A 25,180-nucleotide genomic window follows, 5' to 3' on the forward strand; every position below is an offset into this window, starting at 1 on the left:
GCATTTTGTGTCCACCGGAGTGATGTGTATCTGGGTGATATTATAGGGAGGGTTTGATCATGCAAAAGTTCTGCTGATGCTGACCTCTACAACCATCTAATCGCTGCACGAACAGCAGCTTCTAGTTTACAGTGGTCATCCATTGACATTCTGGACTGCAGCCGCCACCGCCCGCACAAAGCAGCAATTCATTCACTCAAACGTTTGTTTTTCTTTTGCATCGCCGACAATCAAAGAACGATTGAGAAACCCAAGAATAACTCATGGTTTGGGAGGTGCGACATATTCCCGCTGATGAGATGCCATATAAATGGGCAACAAGCAAGATATTGATGCAATCATATTAGTGTTCAACTGATTGCCTGTGGGCTGGTGAGGCCACTGTTTGGTGTTTAAATGTTTATTGTACATGATTGCTTCACGTTGAGGATTGGGAGACCCGTTCACAGTCACTCACAGCTTCGCCGTTATCGCTACCCCGGACATTGTCCCAGACCGCTGTCCTTCAGATACGGAGCATCCTGTCCAGTCGTGATCCAGAGCCGGAGCCCCGGTCACCAACACAACCTATCACCCAGATACCTGCTCTACATATCGGGAGCAATCCTCAACCTCCCCGAGCGCTCCCGAACGCCTCTCCCCACTATCCCTGACTGGGATCCACGATGTCGGCCACACTCTCGATGCCAGATACTTGTTGGCTGCGAATATGCACACAGACGCACACACACGGTCACACACATCACACACACACACACACACACACACACACACACAGACACAGACACACGCACACACACACAGACACACACCCACCCCCATACCAAAAATTACACAAATGTTGGAGCAACTCAGCAGCTCAGGCAGCATCTCCAGAGAACATGGAGAGGTAACATTTTGGGTCGAGACTGTCCTTCAGACAAATTAATCCTTTCTTACAAAGGGATAGATAAGTTATGTAAGTGTGCTAAGACCTGAAAGGGAACACAATGTGGAAAATGTAAACTGCCAATTTCATTTTTGCAAGAAACATTAAAATATAGCACCTAATTTAAATACTGAGATGTTAGAGCTCTGAAATGCAGAGGAATTGGGGCCTTATAGCATGATTTGCAAAAAACAGCAAGTTGTTAGGAAAGCTAATTATTGCTTGGGGAATTGAAAATGAGTCGGTAGGTTATGTTTCAGTTATATAGGCTATTGGTGAGACCACATCTGAAGCACTGCATAAAGCTTTGGTCTCCTTATTTAAAGAAGGAATTTAATGTATCCAATTAGTTCACAGAAGGTTTATTAGACTAATACCTCGAAGGGGCAGGTTACCTTTGATGGAAAAAATTGGCTGGAATTTAAACAAGAAATAAATTAGTTGATTTAAACATGTTGAAACCTGAGGGATTTTGACATGGGTCGATGTAGAGAAGATGTTTCCTCGTGCAAGAAATTAGAATTAAAGATCACTGTTCCAAGGCGAGATAACTTTCTTTTCTCTGAGTAATTAATATTTGGAACTCACTTAAAGAGTGATTGAATCAGAGTAAATAGACATTTGTTAGGTAAAGGAATGAAGGTTATCATAGTTGAAGTTACAATCAGAGGGCTATGATTGAATTAAATGGCAGAGCAAGCACGAAAGGCCAGGCAATTTGGCTGTTTGTGTGACAATTTACCCAGTCTGCTGAACTAGGATTCCTTTCCCTGGTATGGGATTGGAAACTGATCTAATGGGCATTGTCAAAAACAAATTGAATAAATGCTATCGAGGAGAAAACTTCAGGAATGTTACATACAAATGGATGGATCTGGAGTACTCCAGTGAAAATGCCAGTAGAGGTTTGATGGAGCAAATCAAATCAGACCACTCCCGCTAAATGCAATGGGCTGATGTGTAGTACGCAACGGAACGTGGGCCTGTTTTTCATCCATTTCCATAACCCGACCCGACTCACAGTGTAATCAACGTTGCGGGGGAACAGTTTATGTTAATAAATTAAAGTTCTGAAAATGAGGAGAAGATTTTTACCAAATAACTTTTATTGTTACGAGGATGTTTCCGTAACCGGCTTCCGTCTCCGCACTATTATCCTATGGGATCTCAGAGACGGAAGCCGGTTACGGAAATGGGGCCTTAAATTACCCATGAATCTGCCCATGACCGTACTACGTCTTTTTCTTCGAGTGGACTATCTTGTTCGCTGTAGGATCTTTGGAGCAAATAGCCTCTGCATTTCAGCTGTGCTGTTCTATGAACGATTGGCTCATTATTGATGAGTCAGGGGAGCACTTAGGCAGGGTAAATATTGCTTTAATCTGTGTTTGTCTCATCTTGTACTGAAAATCTTGGCTTAATAAACTGCAAAGCTTTTTTGAAATGGTGGATTTTTTGAGGACTGGATAATGATTAGATTTTTCCTTGCTCTTTATCTTGCTCTAATCTCTGACATACTCCTTGACCTTCAATGGCTGACAGAAGTGCATTGCACAGTAGGAACGTCCCTCTGAGACAGTTGTAAATCCAACAGGCATTTCAAGGGCCAGAAAAATCGGCCAAAGGGAGTAGATCGATTGAAGTGGTTGAAAGTTATGTGGCAAGCTCTTCAAACATTAGCCAGCGATTTTTGTTTTTGTGTATATGTGCCAAACAACTTGCATTGCTGCTGCTTTCATTTTAAAAGCTCCTTTTGAGGATCTCTGTTTTATTTTATGATCAAATATACAATCCAAATGCCAGTTTTAAAAACCTTTTCCGTAGTTCTTTAGAATTTTCCTAGAATCTAGTCCACCTGATATTTTTAGTGTTTGCTGCAGTGACCTGCTGAATTCTTACTCCTCAGCAGATTGTATATCAACTAGCTGTGGACATCTGGTTAAATTAAGTGTTCATTAGCACAAAATGAACAACAGAAACCCCTCCCCAACCACTTCACCAATGTCGATGTATAATTGATTAATTTGAGATTAAGTATGGCTCTAATTCAAAATGCATCCAAGATTTCCTCCAGCGATTGGAGAAGGTCTGTTTCCTACCCAGAGGCTTGAATTCAGTCAGAGGTTCACGGGGGAGCTGGTGTGGAGGGGTGGGGACAAAAGGGGGAGCCGGCGTGCTTTGTAACTATGTCAGCGCCATAGGTGGCTGCTATTTGTATACATTGGGTATTCAAGCAAAGAATCTCACTGTGCCTAGTCACATGTGACAATAAAGTTTTCCTATTCCTATTATTCTTTGTTTTATTCAATGTAATGTCTTCTTGTGATTATCCGAAAGACTATGTTTTAAACGAACATTAATCCTTCGAGGACACAGGAAATTGCAGTTGCTTATTTTTAGCAATAATTGGAGGAACTTAGTGGGTCAAGCAGCATGAGGAAATCAAAAATATACTCCACTAATATGCGGAATCCCTTTACATGTTTGCCTCTACACATTAAGGAGATATTGCACACAGGACTAGAGAGAGTACTAATCTATAACCAATAGCAATATTAAAAAATATTGATACAGATACATGGATAGGATATGGGCAAATGAGACCGCCACAGATAGACAACGTATTCGGCATAGACTAGTTGGGCTGAACAGCTTGGTCTTGTGCTATATAATTCTGACAATAACATCCTCGTAGAAGCAAAGAGCTGCACATGCAGTTTAAAGGACTGAAGAAGGATCTTGACCTGAAATGTCACTTATCCATGTTCTCCAGAGATGCTGCCTGACCTGCTGAGTTATTCCAGCACTTTTGTCAATAACATCCTCCATGTTCACACAGTAAATGGATTAGGAGAAGGGGCATATGCTCAATGTAAATTATTTGAATGTTAACACAGCTATCCCTAGTCAACCCGTCTCTCCAAATGTGTGTGTGTATATATATATCCTTCCAAATCCTATCCAGTAACTGTCCAAGCACAGATAATAGATATCTTGTTCTACCATTGAATTGGGATTTCTGTTTTATGGTAAAGGAAATAGTGATAAACATAGAAACATGAGAGACTGCAGATGTTGGAATCTGGAGAAAGAAACAAACTGCTGGATGACCAGTCCAGAAAAGGGTCTCAACCAGAAACCTCATCTCTCCATTTCCTTCACAGATGCTGCCAGACCTGCTGAGTTCTTCCAGCAGTATGTTTTTGCATGTGATAAACATGTTAGGTTTTTTTCCCCCATGAACATAAGTAGAGTGGATGAAGGGGTGAGTTGTCCATTCTTGATTTGTACTGGCAAATTATGTCTGATTTTCTAGTACGTCTTAAAGGCTCTATTTCATATTTTGTGCTATTGCTGCTTTCTCCACCAGATGGAGCTGAAGAAAACAGGAATATTTTCTGCATGATATTTGCAGTTGAGGTTTAGATTTATCATCGTCGCATGTACTGAGGTACAATAAAATGTTTTGTTTTACGTGATGGCCAAACAAATATACCATCCAAAGATACAATCGGTTCAGACTTCAGTACAGTAGAAGGAGCAAAGGGGAAGGTACAGAGTGCAGGATGTATTTCTCAGCATTCTGGTACATCAATTCTTTAGACAAAACCCATTGTCCTCAATGAGGCACTGTACCCTATGAACCGTACCTTATCTTATGAAAGAAGCCTGATACAGAGGGGAAGAAGTTGTTCCCGAGTCTGGAGGTGCACTCTTTCAAGCTTCTGTACATTCTGCCAGACGGGAATAGGGAGAAGGTGGCATGACTGGGTGCAACAAGTAGTTGATTATGTTGGCAATGGTAGTCGGTCCTTCTCTAGGAAGAGCACGCAAAGAGTCGCCACACTCTGACGACATCTTGCAGTATAAGTTATGAGATTGTTTCCCTTAAAGGGCATAGTCTTGCAATATATGGTTTGACGTGCTTTTTTGCATCTTTGGATAGATTTATTTTCACTGTTCTCTGTATTAATTCTAAAAATCAGGTGCAACATTTCTTGCAAAACATGTTTTTCACAGTTACAATGCCCCTTCAATGTGAACACAAGCCCTTTGTTTAGTGCTATATTAAACAAACATTTTGTTCCATTTGAACAAAAGTGCTCATTAATGTTTTCAACTGTGCTGATAGTATTGCTGTAGTTTAGGTCTGATGTGTAATCTTGTACTTCACGTAAATATTTAGTTTTGGAAGATTCTACCCCGCATTTGAAACCCTTGGTCTGTAAGTTATTGCTCCTAGGGTTACAGAAATTACAATGTGTTACAATGACTTTAGGCTATTTTGGATGTCAGTTTATTCTGCAGTACATTCAAAATTGTATCCCCCATCCTGGTCAAGCTTTTTGTGTTTCTTGAAAGTAAAGAGTTGTTTGCTGGTATATTTCTTCACATGACAAGTGGGAGTCATCATCTCTCCAAGGGTGAAAAGTTCAGACTCCAAACTCCTTTTGATAATATTCCTTACCTCACTTTTTCACAAATTTAAGGGCCATGACATTTTGTTTCCCTTTCATTAGAAAATGGTGTAATTGACCATAATTGAGTAATACACTGTCTCAATTTTAATAGGCTTGTATTCTTTTTACTTCAAAGTGAAAATGGTTTGTAACCTTGCGAATATGTTAAATCCATTCACAAAACGAGAGAGAGAGAAAATCTGCATCAATGCAATAGCTTTTAGTCAGCTCATGGTAGTGTTTATGCCTTCACAGCCCGACCATCACCAATCCCTCAGAAATGTTACTTCCGATGAGCTGCTGCTGAAAATTAATCAATGCCTCTAGGTTTATTTCTTTTTTTAAAGAAGCTCTAGTACAGATTAATTAGAATTAATTTTATTCTGTATTGTAGTTTCTGATAATTGATGCAGTAATATTTTTTTAACAATGCGCTTTGTTATTTCTTTAGAAATAGGCATCATTGTTTTTATTTGCAGATTATATCTGCTGAGGAGTGTCTGAGTCAAAGCTAAATGGTAATGAAATGTGAGGAGGATGCAGAGACTTCAAGTAAAATACATGCCAATATGGTATATATTGGAAGGTGGTGAAATGTAAAATTACCCCCTTTGGTTAAAACATTTTTTGTTAAAGAAAAGTAACTTTGGAATGGCAAAATATTGAAATGTTCAGAGTCCCAGGTTGCCCTTGCATCTGAATCAAAGTTAACATGCAAGTACTGCAAACAATAAGGAAGATAAACTGTGTGGGCCTTTATTTCAAGAGAATTCAAGAACAAGGGTGAAAATCGCATACAAGTCTGGTCTCTACCTGATGGGGGGGACTGCATCTAAGGTACACTCCAGATTTATTCTAAAGATGGGCGAATTGTACTATGACACATTAAGCAGACTGGGCTCATCCTCCCGAATTGAGATGAATGATCTCATGAAACGTACATATTTCGGAGCTTGAAAAGACAAATGTCTTTGTTCTGGAAATCCTGCTTTAGGAAAGATGTCATTTAGCTCAAAAGAGTGCAGAAAAGATTTAGGAGGATGTTGCCAGGACTAGAGGGACTTAGCCATAGGGAAAGGGTGATCTTATAGAGGTGTATGAAACCATGAGGGGCAGCGATGGGGTGAATGTACAGTCCTTTTTCTCAAGGTTGAGGAAATCAAGAATTAGACCACATGTGTTTAAGGCAAAAGGGGAAAGATTTAACCTTGGGCAACTTTTTCACTGAGGGTGATAGATACATGGAACGAGCTACCAGAATAAATGGTTGACACAGGTACAATAACAACATTTAAAGGACATTTAGGCGGATATACGGATAGGAAGGATTTAGAGGGATATGTATCAAATGCTGGCAAATGGGATTGGTTTGGATGGGTCGGCATGGATGAGTTGGGCCAAAGAGCCGTTTTGGCAGTATGCCTCTAACTCTCTAACATGTTCTTGAGTAAGGAGTCTTCTTCTAAAACTTCATAGTTTAGGATAAGAGCCCGACATCAGGGCAATTTCAGATAAAAATGAATACACCTACAAAAGGCAATGGCAACTTATGTTGCTGGTGACATTTTAAAGATTAAATTGCATTTTAGAAAAAACTGAGTACACCAGTCAGCCCAGAGATTACTTTGGTTCTTCTGGAATGAGCCAATTCAAAACACGTCCTCCTCTTACTCTACCCCTCAAGTTTCTACATTACTAAGTTCCATCAAGGTTCTATTTTTAAAGTCTGTTTCATGTCAATCATGTGCATGTCTTTCATTCATCCTACTTATCAGGCACTTGCAATTTTTAGCCAGGTTCTAATTTGAGGAACAGCTAATGTAACAGACTAGCCCTTTCTCTTGCCGAGCTTGAGTTTGCTATTGAATAGGTATACCATCATCTTTTGTTCAGCCATTTAGTTTGAGTCTTATTACAATCTCAATATTGTCTGCTGATGTCCTAAAGCAACATCAGGAAAACAAATTATACAGAGTTCAGATTTGTGATGCATGCTGCAAGGTAGAATGATGAAAACAGTTTGATTAGTAGCTTTCAAAATGTGGCCGAAAATATTCTTAAAGAAATAGAAACTTGAGGGATAGAACAAGAGGAAGGAAGTGTTTTGAATTGGCTCATTACAGAAGAGCCAAAGTAATCTCTGGGCTGACTGGTGTACTCAGTCTATTCTAAAATGTAATTTAACCTTTAAAATGTCCTTTTGTAGGTGTATTCATTTTAATCTTAAATTGCCCTGATATTCGGACTCTTATCCCAAACTATAAGGTGACTCAATGCTCTCTGTTCAGCCAGGGAAGGACAATAAACAGCCTAGACTCGTCTGTATCGCAGGAGCAAGTAAGCGAGACTAAATTTTCATTAATTTAGTTATGGGATGGTGGAGGTTGGTGTTAGGAAATGTGATTTAGCCATGTTGTCATCATCAAGCACTCCCTGTAAAGTTTAGTTGCAGCATGGAATTTGCTGTTTTGTTGCCAACAGCTTGCATCAACTCAAATCTCGGAGGCATCACACCAGCCCCAGTCGGCTCATTAATCGACAAACCCAGAACTGGAATGTGACTAATTTCATCGAGAACCCTTGCAATGAGCAAACAGAGAGGATTTCATCCTGTCAGCTTAGACTGAGCTAAATTCTTAGGCAAAATGAGTAACCCAGATTTTATTTTGAAAATATTCTTTTAATTACACAGCAGATGTTGAATTACACAAATTCAATCTGTTATTTAAAAATCTGATTTCACAGCTTAAATCTTAATATTGTGTACTTCACAGTGCTTGGCGAAGGGGATGAGGAGGGGAATGATTTCCTGTTACTAATACTACTTTAGTTTACATGCTTCTATGATAATCTGAATGACTACTTTGCTTTTATTCCAATTTTAATTAGATATTTTAATACATCTGCATGTTCTCTGATCTCTATGTGGACCTCACCAGATTGGAGTACACACCTGCGTATTTTATAGTGTACCATAGTTAAAATGTTTAGATTTTTTTTGTACATGCTTTTTGCCTGGTCTTTTCAAAACTAGTATATGGAACCAACCGACAGAAGTAATAGTTGAGGCAGGTACAGTAACAACGTTTAAAATACCTTAACCTTAAATAGATGGAGTGAATGCAGTCTTTTTCTCAGGGTATTAAACAGGTACATGGACAGGAAAGGTTTAGAGGGATCTGTGTCGAACGTGGGCAAATAGGATTGGCTTAGGTGGGCATCTTGGTCAGCATGGACGGGTTGAGCCGAGGAGCCTGTTTCCACTGTAAGACTCTATGATTCTATTTTGTCTTGCGCCTCGTGCTTCCCTCCAGCTCTGCTTTGGAAACGGTCCATTCTTTCCCCCAGTTCTGAGGAAGAGTCATTGGTCGGAAACCACGATTGGTTTCACTCTCCACAGATTTATTGAACTATCTGAGTTCTTCCAACTTTTAGATTCCAGCATCTGCAGTTTTGTCTGGCCATTCTGGCATTGACATTGGGCAAGTTGGAGCAAGCTGTTCACTACTCTACCCTTGCTGACACAGTAAGCACAGGCCCTTGCAGGGGACTGGAATCACCTTCTTCACGCGATGACAATGTCCAAATCCCATGGTATTGCCACAGTCACAAACAATCAAATTGTTCGATGTGATGGAAGCTGTCATCTCCTCCTCTCTGTACTGGAGAGAGCTATGCAGGTACAGAAGGGGGAGACAATGGCTGAACATCACATTCAATGGAGGAGAAGGGAGAGATAGTGGGGCCTGGGTGATCTGCAAGGAGCAGTGACCTGCACTTCCATTGCCAGCCTGGATACAGCCCCAAGCCACATTTCATCACTGAACAGCTAATTTGTTCACCCCTGCCTGACCAACTCAATGCAGATTCTCTATACCAAGCCAGAGGTAAGTCATTACTGTAGGAGCACCTATGGAAAGTAGATTGGCAGCAGGTTCCCAGGACAGCAGCATGTACCCCTATCAGATGAGTTTTTAAATGGACGTTTCTGATCGGAGGACCAAGAACATTATAATGTAGTGTTTGAAGAAGGGTCTTAACCTGAAATGTCACCTATTCATGTTCTCCAGAAACACTGCCTGACCTGCTGAGATACTCCAGCACTTTGTGTCGTTTTGAGCATTATAATGTATCAGCATTCTGGCAAAACATTAAAGCCTTGTACATTCCTGCAGTATGTAAAAATGATAAATGCAGACTTACGTTTTTCCTGCGTTCCTCTCAGTCAATACAGGATCCTCTATTTGATTCGGTAGCCTCAAGGGCAGAGAGAATCGTTTTGTGGAATCCTTGTGTTATTGTGAAAAATAACACTTCATACAGAACCAAAATTGTTCAATTCATGAGCAGAAAAATTCACAACAAGGCCAATTTGTTAAGTTAAATAATCCATCCGTAGAAGTTTGCTTGCTACTGAGGGAAAATAACCGTGCAATGTATTCCCACCTGCCCCAGCACTGGTGGTAGAGATAGAAATGATATTTGTTTTCATTTTGTGATTTAAATGGAAATAGAGCTGCCCTACATGTGATTAGGCTTCTGAAATCATTTGCTGGGTAACTTGGCTGAAAATGTTCCCAAAGTTCGGCACTCAAACATGAGATTCACTCATTTTCCAAATAACATATCTTGGTACTTGTTTTCCAGATTGTGTTTGCAAAGGATGCCCATTATGCCTTGGAAGATATTGCAAATTCCGGGTATGAAGTGGTGGGGCTAGACTGGACGATTCAGCCTCAGATTGCACGGTAAGCAGAGCAGCAATTAAACCAGGATTTTGAAAGGATATAATTTGCCAGGCAAACTACTATCATAAACGATTCAAACAGCGGGGACCTAAAAATCACTTGAGCACTGTAATACTATTTTTGCACTCTTAACCACCACCTGCCACTCCAAAAAATTGCAAGAATGAAAGTTTTTCATATTAGATTTCGTTCAAAATTTAAAATAAATTTGGAAGCTGTGCAATTCAAGTATTGACATCCATTTATTTAATGTTGCAAACTTCTGAATTGGACATCACTATTTAATGTTCTGATTCACACATTATACTAGAAGATGGAACATTATAAGCCTGATGTTACTCAAGGCTGTTGTTGCATGCAATATGCACTTCATTATGTATGTCCCCCTTTGAACTTGTTGAATAAAAACTGAGGCATACAAGGATGAATGATTGGTATGGAAGATGACATGTTGGCATCAGTGCAATGGTGGCGGATGGAAACCCATGGCCATTTAATTTTGAACACAGTTATAAATAACTCAAGTTTTTCTAGAAGCAGAAAGAAGTGGGGTGTTATTCCTTTCCATTAACATCGTTCTATTTGTGCACCCCATTCCAGCTTCTCATTCCTTCCCCCCTCCCTTTCTGGCTGAAGTTAATTTTGAAAACTTCAGTCATTTTCCATTTCTTCCCTGTGCCACCTTCCCCTCCCTGCTCTCCCATTCTGAGCAATGACTCCCATTTGGAGTTTATTCTCTGCCTTGTAATTTTGGATTAAATTTGTTGAGCAGGGAAGAGGGAGGGTGAATTCCCATTGAGCAATCTTCAAATGCCTCTGGTTCCAGATCCACATTGATGCTTGAGTGCCGATCACATACACTGTGCAAATCTGATGCAGGAAAATAAATGTGCAAAACGCAAGTGGGGCAGATATCAATAGATTAAACAAAACAATGGAAAATAATACCTTTGCATTTGAAATATAGCAAGCATATTCTGTTCAACAAGAAAACAAACCACACCACATCAAGGGGTTATTTGAGGAATGGGTCATTTCTATTTTGGGAGTGTGGGGAGGAACTTGAATTACAACAGAATAGTCTCTGTTTTGCTAGATAAGTGGCTTCGATTCAGAAAACAAAGATGAGACTTTTGTGTAATTAATAGAGACATATTCATTCATCATTTAACCCATTCAGGATCCAAACTTTGAACAGGTATCTGCTGTCTCCAAGGATAGCAATAATGTGGGAAATTAAAACATTCTTTCATCAACCATTGCTCTAATTAAATCGTTTATTACTAATAATTATTAACCCACAAATACAAGTAATAGCAACAAATCATATGTTGAAAGGCAGAGCAAAGGCAACCTCGCCAAGTCTTGGGAGGGAGATTCCTCATGAAATCTTGTTTGAGAGAGGAATATGAAATTGCCACATGCTGGTACAGGTAGGGTTATATTATCTGCACTCTCAGTTAGATAATCATTATAACTAGTGGAATATATGCAGATTGCCCTCTCCTATTTCTAAGTTAAACAGTTTACTTAATAGTAGTAATACCAGCAATATTTTACTTAACTTAATATGCAGAATCGCACTACCCCTATTTCTAAGTTAAATGGTTTGCTTGATAATAAACTATTCCAGTTTCTCCAGATCCCATTTGTATCTCTTGTCTTTCTTACGAACTTCACACATGAAGTAATACTCCACAGGAAATTAAACAGTCACGATAGCAGCAATTAGCAATAGTAATGTAACAGCTGCTTACACTTGGGTAACACCTTTTAAAGTAGCAGAATTTGAAGCGTCTCGTGGAGAAGTAACTAATATAAAATAATTAGTTCAAGCTGAACCCTTAGCAAGGAAAGGGATTTGGGGGATATTGTAAGGGTGTGGTGGACCTGGGGATTAGTGGCAGAGGTGGATATGAAGTTCAGTTTTTTTTAAATCAAAAGGAGCTGCAATTGTTCTACATTCTGGTCAACATTCATCTTAATACAACACCTTGATTGGCCATTTATCTTAATGCTTTCTATTTTGAACATAGTTGCTTGCAAATTGTCACATTTCTCTATAATTAAACAATACTTTAAAAGGTACATGTTAATCTTTAGACTGCTTCAAATATAATCCCTTTGGATGTGTATAAATGGCAATACGAATTAAAGTTTCTCTTCTACATCTTAATCGTGTTCGTCAGGGACTCGGTGCTGCACCATTTTGCAACCAATCACTCAGATTGTTCAGCAAACTACCATGTGCCGAATGGTATGTGTCTGTCCAAGATTATTTCAAGTTTATAAATTGTGAGAAAAATGGCAATATTTATGGAAGCTGAATTTGAATCCAAGTTCCAGATATTTACACTGCAATTCCTTCAGCAATAATTTGAGATTGTCTTAATAATACTGTAATTTAAAAAATAACAAATTCTTGATGAGCAATGTGGCAAATTATCAGGGAGTTATAGGCAATAGGTGCAGGAGTAGGCCTTTCGGCCCTTCGAGCCAGCACAGCCATTCAATGTGATCATAGCTGATCATCCTCAATCAGTACCCCGTTCCTGCCTTCTCCCCATATCCCCTGACTACACTATTTTTAAGGGGCCTATCTAGCTCTCTCTTGAAAGCATCCAGAGAACCTGCCTCCACTGCCCTCTGAAGCAGAGAATTCCACAGACTCGCCACTCTCTGTGAGAAAAAGTGTTTCCTCGTCTCCGTTCTAAATGGCTTACTCCTTATTCTTAAACTGTGGCCCCTGGTTTGGACTCCACCAACATCGGGAACATGTTTCCTGCCTCTAGCGTGTCTAAGCCCTTAACAATCTTATACTTGGCCAACAGCAATCTGTGGTATTTGAGCATCCTGCAGAGTTCCCTTTTGTGCTTCACTACTTTTAAAGCCTTTTGTTTCACAGTTGTGGTTCTTTAGATCCTAGCTGTAAAATGAATTAATGACCCATAACTAAAATATGTCACTTGTACCAGTAGCCTCAATGAGTCTGGGAACCATTACCAAGCAGACTAAGGTTTTCATAAATAAATACTTGCGGCCAAATGTACCTCTGGGAAGGTGTGACTGCCAAAGAACCGAGAACTTGACCAAGCTTACCTTCTGGCTATTAATTCAACAGAGCCAAAGCCTGTTCTTGCATTCAATGTGGGGGGTCTGTCAAGGCTGTGAAAGAACTAGCCGTATTCATGTGTGATCAATAGTTTTTGGTGGTATTCAGTGCTCTGAACTCAGTTAAATCTTTAAGTGTAAATGTTTGAAAGAAAAAAACAACTTTAAAATTAATCACTTCTTAAAACAACAGTGGCTTTCCATTCCATGTGATAATTTGACTGTTGAATGAGACACAAAAATTGAGAATAAGGTAAAGGATTGATGCTGTGTAACCTTTCCATGGCATGCATTTTTAACATGCATCTGAATCCATATAAGATAGTTAATTTGATCAAAATATTTACTTTTAAATGTTTAAGAAAGAACTGCAGATGCTGGAACAATTGAAGGTAGACAAAAAATCTATGGAGAGAATTGATAGGCAACGTTTTGGGTCGAGACCCGAAACGTCGCCTATTCCTTCTCTCCATAGATGCTGCCTCACCCGCTGAGTTTCTCCAGCACTTTTTGATTTACTTTTAAATGTTTATTTTCCTTGCTGAGCAAACAGTGGGGATTTCAGCCTATGTAGGATTCGACCAAAGCATGGGAAAGCTGAAGAATTCGTTACTTTTAAAATCAGACATTCGTTACTTTTACTGTCCAATCTCTCATCTAAACTGAAGGAAAATAACAAAAAAAATGATTATTATAGAAGAGGAGAATATCAAAAGATAGAGCAAGAGTTTGTAAAAGTTTCCAAAATCAGATATCTCTGAGCTGCAACTTGTACAATAATGGACAATGTGAAAGGTTCTTGTTACAGACAATAGGATTATCCTTTTAACTAAAGTGTACATCTACGACAATGAAATCCTACCTTTTACACAGCACTTCAGCAAGCTGATGGGTGTCAAGGCTTGTTACAAGAAGCGTTGTCTGATAAAAATTGGCATCCTGTCACAAGGACAGGTAACCAATAACTTGACTGAGAAGGTCAAATTTAAAATGGTTAAAGGAAAAGAGAGAGAAAATTCCAGAGCTTGTGCCACTAATCATGGGATGAAGAAAGTTGTATGTATGAAGGGCAAAAGTGAAAAACAGTATTCTTGATAGGATGTGTATCGTAAGGAGGCAAGAAATTTGAGCACAATTATCATTTTAAATGACTGACTAATTGAATTGAATACATTTTATTAGCCAAGTATGTCATACAAGGAATCTGCTTTGGTGCTTTGCCCGCAAGCTACAACACGATACACAGTAGACAAAAAAAAAACATAATTTAAACGTGAAGAATGAAATACCAGAGCAAAAAGAGGCTACAGACTTTTGGCTGTTGAGTAGAGCTACTGCTCATGGAAAAAAAGCTGTTTTTTATGTCTGGCTGTGGCGGCTTTGACAGTCCAGAGGCGCTTCCAGAAGTGCTTCAAAGAGTTTGTGGCCAGGGTAAGAGGGGTCAGAGATGATCTGACCTGCTTGCTTCCTGGCCCTTGCACTGTATAATTCATCGATGGTGGGAAGGTTGCAGCCAATAACCTTCTCAGCTGATCAAACGATGTGCTGCTGCCTCCAGATGTCGTGCTTGGTGGCTGAGCCAAACCAGACCACGATGAAGAAGGTGAGGACAGACTCGATGATGGCAGTATAAAACTGGACCATCATTGCCTGTGGTAGATTGTGTTTTCTCAACTGCCGCAGGAAGTTCATCCTCTGTCGGGTCTTTTTGACTGTGGAGTCGATGGTGACCTCCCATTTAAGGTCCCTGGAGATGATGGTTCCAAGGAACTTAAATGAGTCCACAGATGTGACAGTGGTATTGTTGATGGTGAGTGGGGGGAGGGGAGGGGGAGCTCTCCTAAAGTCTACAATCAATTCCACTGTCTTAAGAGCATTGAGCTCCAGGTTGTTGCAATGGCACCAGGACGCCAGCTGTGTCACTTCCTGTCTGTAGGCAGATTCCACCCCGTCATGGATCAGTCCAATCAGGGTTGTGTTGTCCGCAAACTTGAGAAGCTTGACAGATGAGTCTGTGGAGGTGCAGTTGTTGGTGTAGAGAGAGTAAAGGAGAGGGGAGAGTACGCAGCCTTGCGGTGCTCATATGCTGAGGGTCCGTGATGTGCTTTCCCAGCCTCACATACTGCTTGCTGTCTGTCAGGAGGTTGGTGATCCACTGACAGAGGGGTTCAGGCACAGATAACTTGGAGAGTTTGGAGTGTAGTAGCTCTGGCACAATGGTGTTGAATGCAGAGCTAAAATCCACAAACAAAATCCTTGCATAGGTCCCCTGGCGGTCTAGGTGCTGGAGGAAGAAAGTGCAGGCCTAGACAGACTGCGTCATCCACTGATCTATTTGGCCAGTACGCAAACTGCAGGAGGTTCAGCTAGATTTACAGATAAAGTTGTGTAGGAAGGAACTGCTGATGCTTGTTTATACCGAAGATAGACACAAAGTGCTGGAGTAACTTAACGGGTCAGGCAACATGTTGTTCAAGAAGGAACTGCAGATGCTGGAAAATCAAAGGTACACAAAAAAGCTGGAGAAACTCAGCGGGTGCAGCAGTATCTATGGAGCGAAGGAAATAGGCAACGTTTCGGGCCGAAACCCTTCTTCAGACCCACATCTCAGGCAACATCTCTGGAGAAAAAGCATGGGTGATGTTTCGGGTCGGAGCCCTTCTTCAGATAGATAAAGTTGTGATTGTTTTCTACCTTTGCAAACTTTAGGCTTGTTAAATGTACAATTTTCCTTTCCCTAGCCCTAGACTAATTTAGTTTTCAGCTCTGAAATTGACTCAAATTATGTGGTAAACAAGATTATCGCCTCACCCACACACAAATATCACACATCAACGACTTACTGTAAGCAGCTTCCTCAAAATATCTTGCCAATTCTTGGTCAGTATGAGGTTTTAGAAAATGTTTTAACTCTTTATTTTGTTTTCTTCAGATTTGTGCTATCACTTTTTGAATGTTTATTTCTACTGTAATGCACAGTTGAAAACACATCTATTAGTATCATATTTCATGGATTTTTATTTTTGTCCAAATAGGTGGGAGCATGCAGAAGGCATCATGTATTCTTCTATCTTTCAACTTTCTGTAAACTGTTACACATATCCTGATTTGTACCGGGTCATCCACCCTAATTTTTAAGCTACATTAGTCATTCAGAATTTGTCATTCATTCAGGATCGGACAATATTTCCCCCTCTACCCTCAAGCTCTGTACTGAACAGCTGGCAACAGTCTACACAGACATTTTCCATCGGTCCTTGCAAACCTGTACTGTCCCTGCCTGCTTCAATGTCTCCTGTACCCAAAAAGCCGAGGATTACTGGTCTTAATGACTCCAGGCCTGTCGCACTGACCTCTATAATCATGAAGACCCTTGAAAGACGTGCTGGCCCACCTGAAAAATATCACAAGTATCTTACTGGGGATGGAGGGCTTGAGACATTAGGAGAGGTTAGGACTTTCTCCCTGGACCATAGGAGGTTAAAAATCTTTCTAGCATATATAAAATCATGAGTGGCATAAATTGGGGGGGGGGGGTCACAGTCTTATTGGAGTCTAAAACTAGAAGGGATAGATTTAGAAGGGACCTTAAAGGTAATGGGTATATGGAATATAGGAAGCTATAGAGGCGGGTACAATTACAAAGTTTTAAATACTTTAGGACATGTACCTGGATAGAAAAGATTTAGAAGCAAATGCAGGCAGATGGGACTAGCTCAGATAGATAACTTGGGCCAAAGGGCCTGTTTTTGTGCTGTATAACTTTTATTCTTAATTTAGAATAGCAAGTGCAACAAAAGTTCCATATTCAGCTGCACCCATCTGAAAGGACCCATCTCTTTCTTGCATACTGTTGAGCTCCTGTTTCCATCTTGAATTATACCAAGAAGATTTATATTTAATATTTAAAACTTACACTTAACCTGGTATATCTACAGTGGTGATGACATGAACCCATTATGGAGATTTTCTCCCTGTATCTCAATACACATGACCATAATAAACCAATGCCAAGTGTTGTTTCTGTAATACTGTAATAATTCTGTAAAAGGTCCTTATGTTTTGCACTGATTTACTGATAATCCTGCTTAGGAAAACTGATGACAAAGTATAATCATATAAGTTGTTAAGAGTTCACTGGAAGTTAAGCAGTGGTTACTGAAACTAGCCCTGATAAGTACCCTGAAACATTTATTACTGTAGACAAGGAACTGCAGATGCTGGTTTACCATGAAAATATACAAATTGTTGGAATTAACTCAGCAGGTCAGGCAGCATCTCTGGAGAAAATGGATAGGTGAAGTTTTGAGATGGTACCCTTCTTCAGTCTGAAGGAAAGTCCTGACCCAAAACGTTGCCTATCCATTTCCTGACCTGCTGAGTGCCTGCAGCATTTTGTGCCTTCCACATATTTGGTAACCCTCATCTCAAATGCTAAATTAAGACAATACAATTAATGTGTATAGAAACTGATATGCAGAGCTCACTGAGGAGTTTAATTTTATAATCTATTTCTCCTCAATTTCATTTGGCAAAGACGGCATTATTTTTGATATGGTGTTCTTCCAAAGGTGCGCAGAGCAATTACACACCTCGCTGAGCCATGTAGATCTTAATCTCAAACATGGCAAACGCAAAAGATGATATTCAGTATTGGAAGCAGAACCTAGAAATTACATCTTCCATGTAAGTTGGGCTATGCATTTTATTAAAATAAAATGCATAGAAATGACGTAATTAAAATCTTTAACGAGTGTTCCAATGTGGGAGATCTAAAATTTGTAGCTATGAATGAAAGATTCTTACTGTAATGAAATCTGCTTTTGAGCAATTAGAATAGGGGACTGAGTGCTAAATTAAGACATTAAGAAACATAGGTTAGATGGTTGCAGAGAATAATAGACAAGTCCATGAGGGAAGTACTAAAAGGCAGTGATGATATTTATGGAATGGGAAGTGAATCTTGGAACAAAATATCAGCACAGGCCCCCATTGTATAACTTAAGTAGTCTATCTGTATTAACATATCTTCCTCAGATCGAGCCAGTGGTCTTAGTGCTAGAGTAATGAAAGGGGGGAAGGTCAGGCATGGTGATGCACAAAGTATGCCAATGCACATTTTGTTCACCATATGTGCCAGACCTTTATAGGCACAAAGGCCTAAAAAACATGCCTCAAAGCTTATGTTGGTTTTACCTGAGATAGAGACTTTCAGCAAATAAGAGATTGGTAAAATTGCAATGACAGATTCACCTCTAGCCACATCCATCATTGAAATTCTTCAAGGGCATCACCTCTGGAAATGCTAAGGTGATGAAATGGATTTACTTGGTAGTCTCGGGAAGAGATGAGAGAGATGGATTGAAAACTTGATCTGCCTGCAATTATTAGCATTGTAATATTAGAGGAGTCAGGAGATTTCTGCTATTTCAATATGGCAATGGAAAGTCCAAGTCAAAATTCAGTAATGAAGTGGAGAATTTAACATTCATTAGTTTTAAGAAATACCATTTCGCAGGATAATTTACCAGCTATAACATTTGGCCCATAATTGCAAACAAAACCCTAGCAACCTCCCCGTATCCAATGGCTGTTTAGAAGGTAAACAAATTAAAATGTGGATTAGTTTGCGTAAGAGCAGTCAATCCAAGAAAAATTATTTTGTTTCATTCAATTGTTGCAGAAGTCATGTAGAAATTTTTCTTTTGACTGAATTGCTGGGGTTTTGAATGTTATTTTCCTGTTATGGCTGCAGTCATAAATCACAACTTCATTTCTGTCCTATTCTTCTTGAAAGCAACATCTTCCCACTCATTGATGCCTAAAGATAACATTTCAACAGAGCCAATCATTCTGAATGACACGTGCCTCTGACACTATTTTGCATACCACAATATGAAGCAGAAATGTGTGCAAATTTAATGATTTCATTTTTTCTTCTCTTTCAGTGAAAGAACGGGAACAAAAGTGACTCTTCAAGGCAACATGGATCCTTGTGCGCTATACGCACCTAAGGTAAGAACAGACTTCTGCATTTATATTGAGGGGATACATTCTGAGCACAAATCACAATGCCATGTGTTTAAATTTAGGATAAAATAAGTGAAATTGTGAAGAAGATGATTGAAGAGTTTGGAACACAGCGCTACATTGCAAATTTGGGGCACGGCATGTATCCTGATATGGATCCTGAACATGTGGCCGCATTTGTGGAGTCTGTCCATAAATATTCACAAAAGAAATTGCAAGAATGAACAAAACATTTAGTACGCAAAATAAAGCGGAATGGATTCAACAGAAACACAAAGGAACAAGAAAAAGTTGCACTGAAGATTAGTTGAATGTTGGGCTCCTCAGGAGAAAAATAGTTTTAATGTGAAATAAACAATTTATTTCAGCTAAACCTGTGTCAACTTTCTTAGTTACAAAGAAATTGTGGTTCTTCTCTCTTGTGAACGAGAGGTAGACAACCAGAGTTGCTCTCCAAATAGTTGCATGTTTATAACAGTCCCACAGGACAATAATGGAGTCTTCGGCCCACCATGTCCAAACTATCAACTACCCATCTACATTAATTCAATTTTTCAGTATTTTGTCCATAGCTATACATACCTTGGTGATTCATGTGCTCATTTAGATAATTTAACATTGTGTCTCTGACTTTACCACCCCCTCACGCAGAGTATTCCAGATTGCAACCATTGATGTTCCTTATTAGCCACTTTTGAATACATGTATCCTGATGGGTTTTTGAACCTTGAAATGTTTTTGTACCTTATGCGATTTATGCATGTGATCTGTCTACCGTCATACCTTACAATGTATTCTTGCTGTCAACCACTGCCAACTCTCTTTTTGTGTTTTCATAGATTTATTTGAATAGATTTGACTTAATTTTGCATTAAACCTCATCATAGAATAGGCCTTACCACCATTTACAAGGCACACACCAGGAGTGCAACGAATGCTCTCCACTTGCCTGGATGAGTGCAGGGCCAACAATTCAGAAATTCAACACCAAAGCAACCTACATGGTTTACGCCGTCTGAAGAAGGGTCTCAACCTGAAATGTCACCCATTCCTTCTCGCCAGAGATGCTGCCTGCCCACTGAGTTACCCCAACATCTATCTTCAGTGTAAACCAGCATCTGCAGTTCCTTCATACACATGGTTGATATGTTGAGCCCACCATATTCATTCCCTAAACAACTGTGTACAGAGGCTAGAGTGTGTACCATTTACAAAAGAACCTCAGGCAACTCTAATATCATTTCCCAAACATGGAAACTCTATCATGAAGGAGAAGGGAGGTTGGTGTATGAGACCACACTACCAGCACTATCCTGAGTGGGAAATATATCACCGATTCTTCATCATGACTGAGGCTAAATCCTGGCATTCTCTACCCTATGGTACTGTGGAACTACCTTTACAAGAATGACTGGAGCTGTTCAAGAAGGTAGCTCAATATTTAGTAATGGCAATAAATGGGTAATAAAACCTGGCCATCTCAGCAACACCCAGTACCTGACTCTGAAATGCAAAAACAAAACTGACCTAGTTTGCAGCCGCTGCTCACTTACATAGAAACATAGAAAATAGGTGCAGCAGTAGGCCATTCGGCCCTTCGAGCCTGCACCGCCATTCAATATGATCATGGCTGATCATCCAACTCAGTATCATGTACCTGCTTTCTCTCCATACCCCCTGATCCCATTAGTCACAAGGGCCACATCTAGCACCCTCTTAAATATAGCCAATGAACTGGCCTCAACTACATTCTGTGGCAGAGAATTCTAGAGATTCACCACTCTGTGTAAAAAATGTTTTTCTCATCTCAGTCCTAAAAGATTTCCCCTTTATCCTTAAACTGTGACCCCTTGTTCTGGACTTCCCCAACATCAGGAACAATCTTCCTGCATCTAGCCTATCCAACCCCTTAAGAATTTTGTAAGTTTCTATAAGATTCCCCCCTCAATCTTCTAAATTCTAGCGAGTACAAGCTGAGTCTATCCAGTCTTTCTTCATATGAAAGTCCTGACATCCCAGAAATCAGTCTGGTGAACCTTCTCTGTACTCCCTCTATGGCAAGAATGTATTCGCTTTGGCGGTCAAAATGCCAGTCACAGGCTTTGCCGCTGCATATTCTCGTCTGAGAAATAGCCCAGTTGGTGTTTTTATTCCCGATAAGGACCTGGAGACAAACTAATGGTCACAAGTTGCAATGAAACAATCCTCACCCGATTTCAACACAGAGGAACACTGGAGGTAAGTAGCAGGACAGGTTTGTGCTGGCTCGGAGCAGCTCGCATTTAACCGCTGCTCGTCATGGAACTTGCACAGAGCTGCTGTAGGTCCAGGACATGCTGAGTGACAGATGTCGGTGCATCTGCCACTCTTCACCACGACACTGGGGAATCTATCTCTTCAACCCCACACCAGTCAAACGTGGCATTGCATCCCAGCCCCTGGTCATTCGAATGGAGATTCTGAGCCTGGAGATTAGAAGGAAAGTAGATTATTTAATTCTAATTTATTTTAGTTTGAATGTAATGGTTTTCATTATTTCTTAGTGCTTCCATGTGTCTTTAATTGGCGTTCAAAGAAGCATCATATCGCAGGAATTTTAAGTTAATTTAAAAGCTGTCAAGAAAGCCTTTGCAGCTTTGACAGGAGCCAAATCATTCCAGCTTTGACTGGTGACAAAGGCGGATGGGTTGTTCCAGGGGCCAGGCCTTCAGCGTTGTTCATCAACGAGGCTCCAACATTCACTTACTGCTTGCACAAGCCCTAGCTCTTTACAGGTGGCATGAACTATGGACATTGAGCCGACTCGGCCCAAAGTAAATGTGCCGACATAAATTCAAAGGGATGGAAAGATGTAGAGATAATGTGACAATAAGACAAATCCAGATCACGGAAACGAGGATGGACATCAATGGGCTTGTTACAAATGCCCTTAATATCAAAAATATGTCTAAAATGGTTGGAAATAACGCACTGAATCAAGTTTTCCTTTGCAGCAACACAATTAAGCACGTTCAAAGATGCACTCATTTAATTCACATGAGTAGAAACAAGGATGATAATTGTATCAAGGAAAGAAATTTACCAGACTGAAGAAGGGTCCCTACCCGAAACATCACTGATGGACGTCACCACGACACTGGCTAAAGGGATCAGGGGGTATGGAAAGAAGGCAAGTACAAGATACTGAGTTGGATGATCAGCCGTGATCATATTGAATGGCGGTGCAGGCTCGAAGAGCCGAATGGCCTACTCCTGCACCTTTCTCTGTTTCTCTGTTCTCCAGGAATGTTGCCTGATGCACTGAGTTACTCCAATATTTCCTTGAATTCATATGAATTCCTATCTTACTAGAAATACACCACTGGAACCTACAGACAAACTTGATTTTTCAAAGCCTTTATTTTAAAAATTATGTTAAATGACTTGAATTTCTTTATAATATTGTTCTTTGAGAATTGTGGTCTTCCTTAAGCAACTGTAACTCAACTTTCAGACCTGGTTCAACACACAGTGCTGGAGTAACTCGCAGGTCAGGTAGCATTTGTGCAGAAAAAGTTTTGCATCAGAGAACCTTCTTCAGGTTGGTCTTCAGGCCCTGCTGTTCTGGAAGTGATTTGCTCAATCCATAAACTGCCAAAACCAACAAAAGGTTCTACCCATTTCTGGTGTGTTATTACTTTAGTAATAAATATATTTTTTAAACATTTGATTTGCCCTTTCTCTTTGATGAATGAATAATATTTTTTAGGTAACAATTAGATTGGTAGGATGATTTTCACAACACTCAAAATAGGACTTAGAACTACAAATAATTCCTCCAGGCAAGTTCCTGCTCCCCGGATCTAGAATATCAAATGGCAAAGTGCTGTCCCTACTATCTGCTGTGGGAACTCACTTTGGCTGTCCAGACAGCAGCAGACATCCCACTCCATGTGGATGTGAAGCTTATACTGGATGAACTCAACACTGCTACTGTAGTAGGACCCCCTCGGTCATGACTGACCATGGGTGATGCATCCTAGTTTGCAGGTGATGTGTGGTCGGATGACACAGCCTGGGCGATGTCATATGGAGCACAGGCTGTTGCCCATTCAGCACGTCCCCCCTCTCCACGTCGCTGATCGATCCAAAGGAACAGCAGGGCCGTTACAGTTTGGCACCAGCACCGTTGCAGGTGCTGCCAGAGTGAGGTTGTAGACAACGACAAACTGCCTTAGGGGCTCCGACTCTGAATTTTCTTGAGGTTTACTCCAGGAGCCTTTTCCATGACTGGATATGGCCACAAGGCAGTGGAGGTTTTAAATCAGAGTTTTCCTTCTCCTAGATGGACTGCCTTCCCAGGCTGACGAGCCCCATCTGTCTGAGACTCATGGGGGCGGGAGCGTCTACCTTCCCGTGCAGGTCTATAGCACCTGCCCATTGCTACTAATAGCTTTGAAACAAAGTACTTTGATGACTCATTGATCAATACCAGGGACATCAACCAAGCCATGCTCAAGTGTGTTACCAAAATATTATCAACCTATCTCCTATCCCACCAGGGGGCACTACATCCTCAACCACTACTTTCATAAGCATCAAAAATGCCTACCACTCCATACCTTGCCCACATTTTAGAAAGTTTGACTATCCACCAGTGCTTCTGCTGCCTGCCTTCTCACACGAACTGAAGTGTGAAGTCGTACAGTGTTGGTCTGAGGAAACTGATGAGATCCTACCTGACTGTTTTGAGTTGGTAGATTGGTCTGTATTGAAGGACTCTGCGGCTAACCTGAATGGATATGCCACCGCCATCACAAACATCAGTAAATCCAAGTGTTCCCCAACCAGAAACCATGGATTAACCATGAGATCCATTCCCAAGTCCAAGTTTATGACATTCACATTGGGCAATCTCAATCAGTATAATGATTCGTTGTACAACCTTTGCTAAGACATCAAGAACACCAGGAGAAAATTCTTGATCAAGCCAGTCCCAGAATAGCCACATGGACACCCATCAATTGTGACTAGGCTTGCATGCTATAATCAGCCTCAGTATGAAGTGGGAGAGTATTGCTGGCAATAACACATTCCTCCTTGATAAGCTCGGTATGGAGTATCTTCTCTCTTACTGGCAAGAGTGAGTCACCAGAGAGTGTGGATAAGTATTGTGTAGGTGGGAGAGTATGCCCACAGGAGCTTAACACTAACTCTAGGTTTCACAATGTCTCATGGCATCAGCATGGAGAGAAGCAATGAATGCAGCAGTTGCACACTTTTACTATCGGTGTAGCACTTCAATGACCCTCTTCAAAGATTGCCCTAAAGCTCCCTGTTTGGGAGGACACAACTTCTAGGTGAATGCACACAGTATTTTTCACAGGGGCTAGAGAGCATAGGTTTAAGGTGAGATGGGGAAAGAACCTGAGGGGCAACCTTTTCACACAGAGGATGGATCGAACTGCCAGAGGAAGTGGTTGAGGCAGGGAAAATAACAACATTTAAGGAACATTTAGACAAGTACATGAATAGGAAAGATTATGGGTCAGGCACAGGCAAATAGGATTAGCATAGATGAACATTATGGGAAGGAACTGTAAATGCTGGTTGACACCGAAGATAGACACAAAATGCTGGAATAACTCAGCGGGACGGGCATTATCTCTGGAGAGAAGGAATGGGTGACGTTTCGGGTCGAGCCCTGAAGAAGGGTCTCGACCCGGAACGTCATCCATTCCTTCTCTCCAGAGATGCTGCCTGTGCTGCTTAGCATGGATGGACATCTTTTATGCTATAGATTAGTTGGGCTGAAGGGCCTGTTTCCGTGCTGCACGACTTTAATGACTTAACAAGGCTACTCGGCCAGCACCTCTAACACATAAGCTTTATCACAAAGCAGAACAAGAGCATGAGAATGTCTT

At 40.5% G+C, this 25,180-nt stretch overlaps 1 protein-coding gene across 1 annotated transcript in view; it reads left to right on the forward strand.

Moving 5' to 3' along the window:
- Positions 1–19,650, forward strand: part of urod (uroporphyrinogen decarboxylase) — a 52,552-nt gene extending 32,902 nt beyond the window's left edge. Inside the window, exons 8-10 of the mRNA XM_055641631.1 lie at positions 10,036–10,136; positions 19,196–19,262; positions 19,340–19,650. Coding sequence (XP_055497606.1) covers positions 10,036–10,136; positions 19,196–19,262; positions 19,340–19,501 — 330 coding nt within the window. The 3' untranslated portion in view covers positions 19,502–19,650. The remainder of the gene's footprint in view (positions 1–10,035; positions 10,137–19,195; positions 19,263–19,339) is intronic.
- The last annotated feature ends 5,530 nt before the right edge of the window (positions 19,651–25,180 follow it).

This window comes from Leucoraja erinacea, chromosome 10 (genome assembly GCF_028641065.1).
Source record: "Leucoraja erinacea ecotype New England chromosome 10, Leri_hhj_1, whole genome shotgun sequence".
In the NCBI taxonomy this organism is placed as follows: Eukaryota; Metazoa; Chordata; class Chondrichthyes; order Rajiformes; family Rajidae; genus Leucoraja; species Leucoraja erinaceus.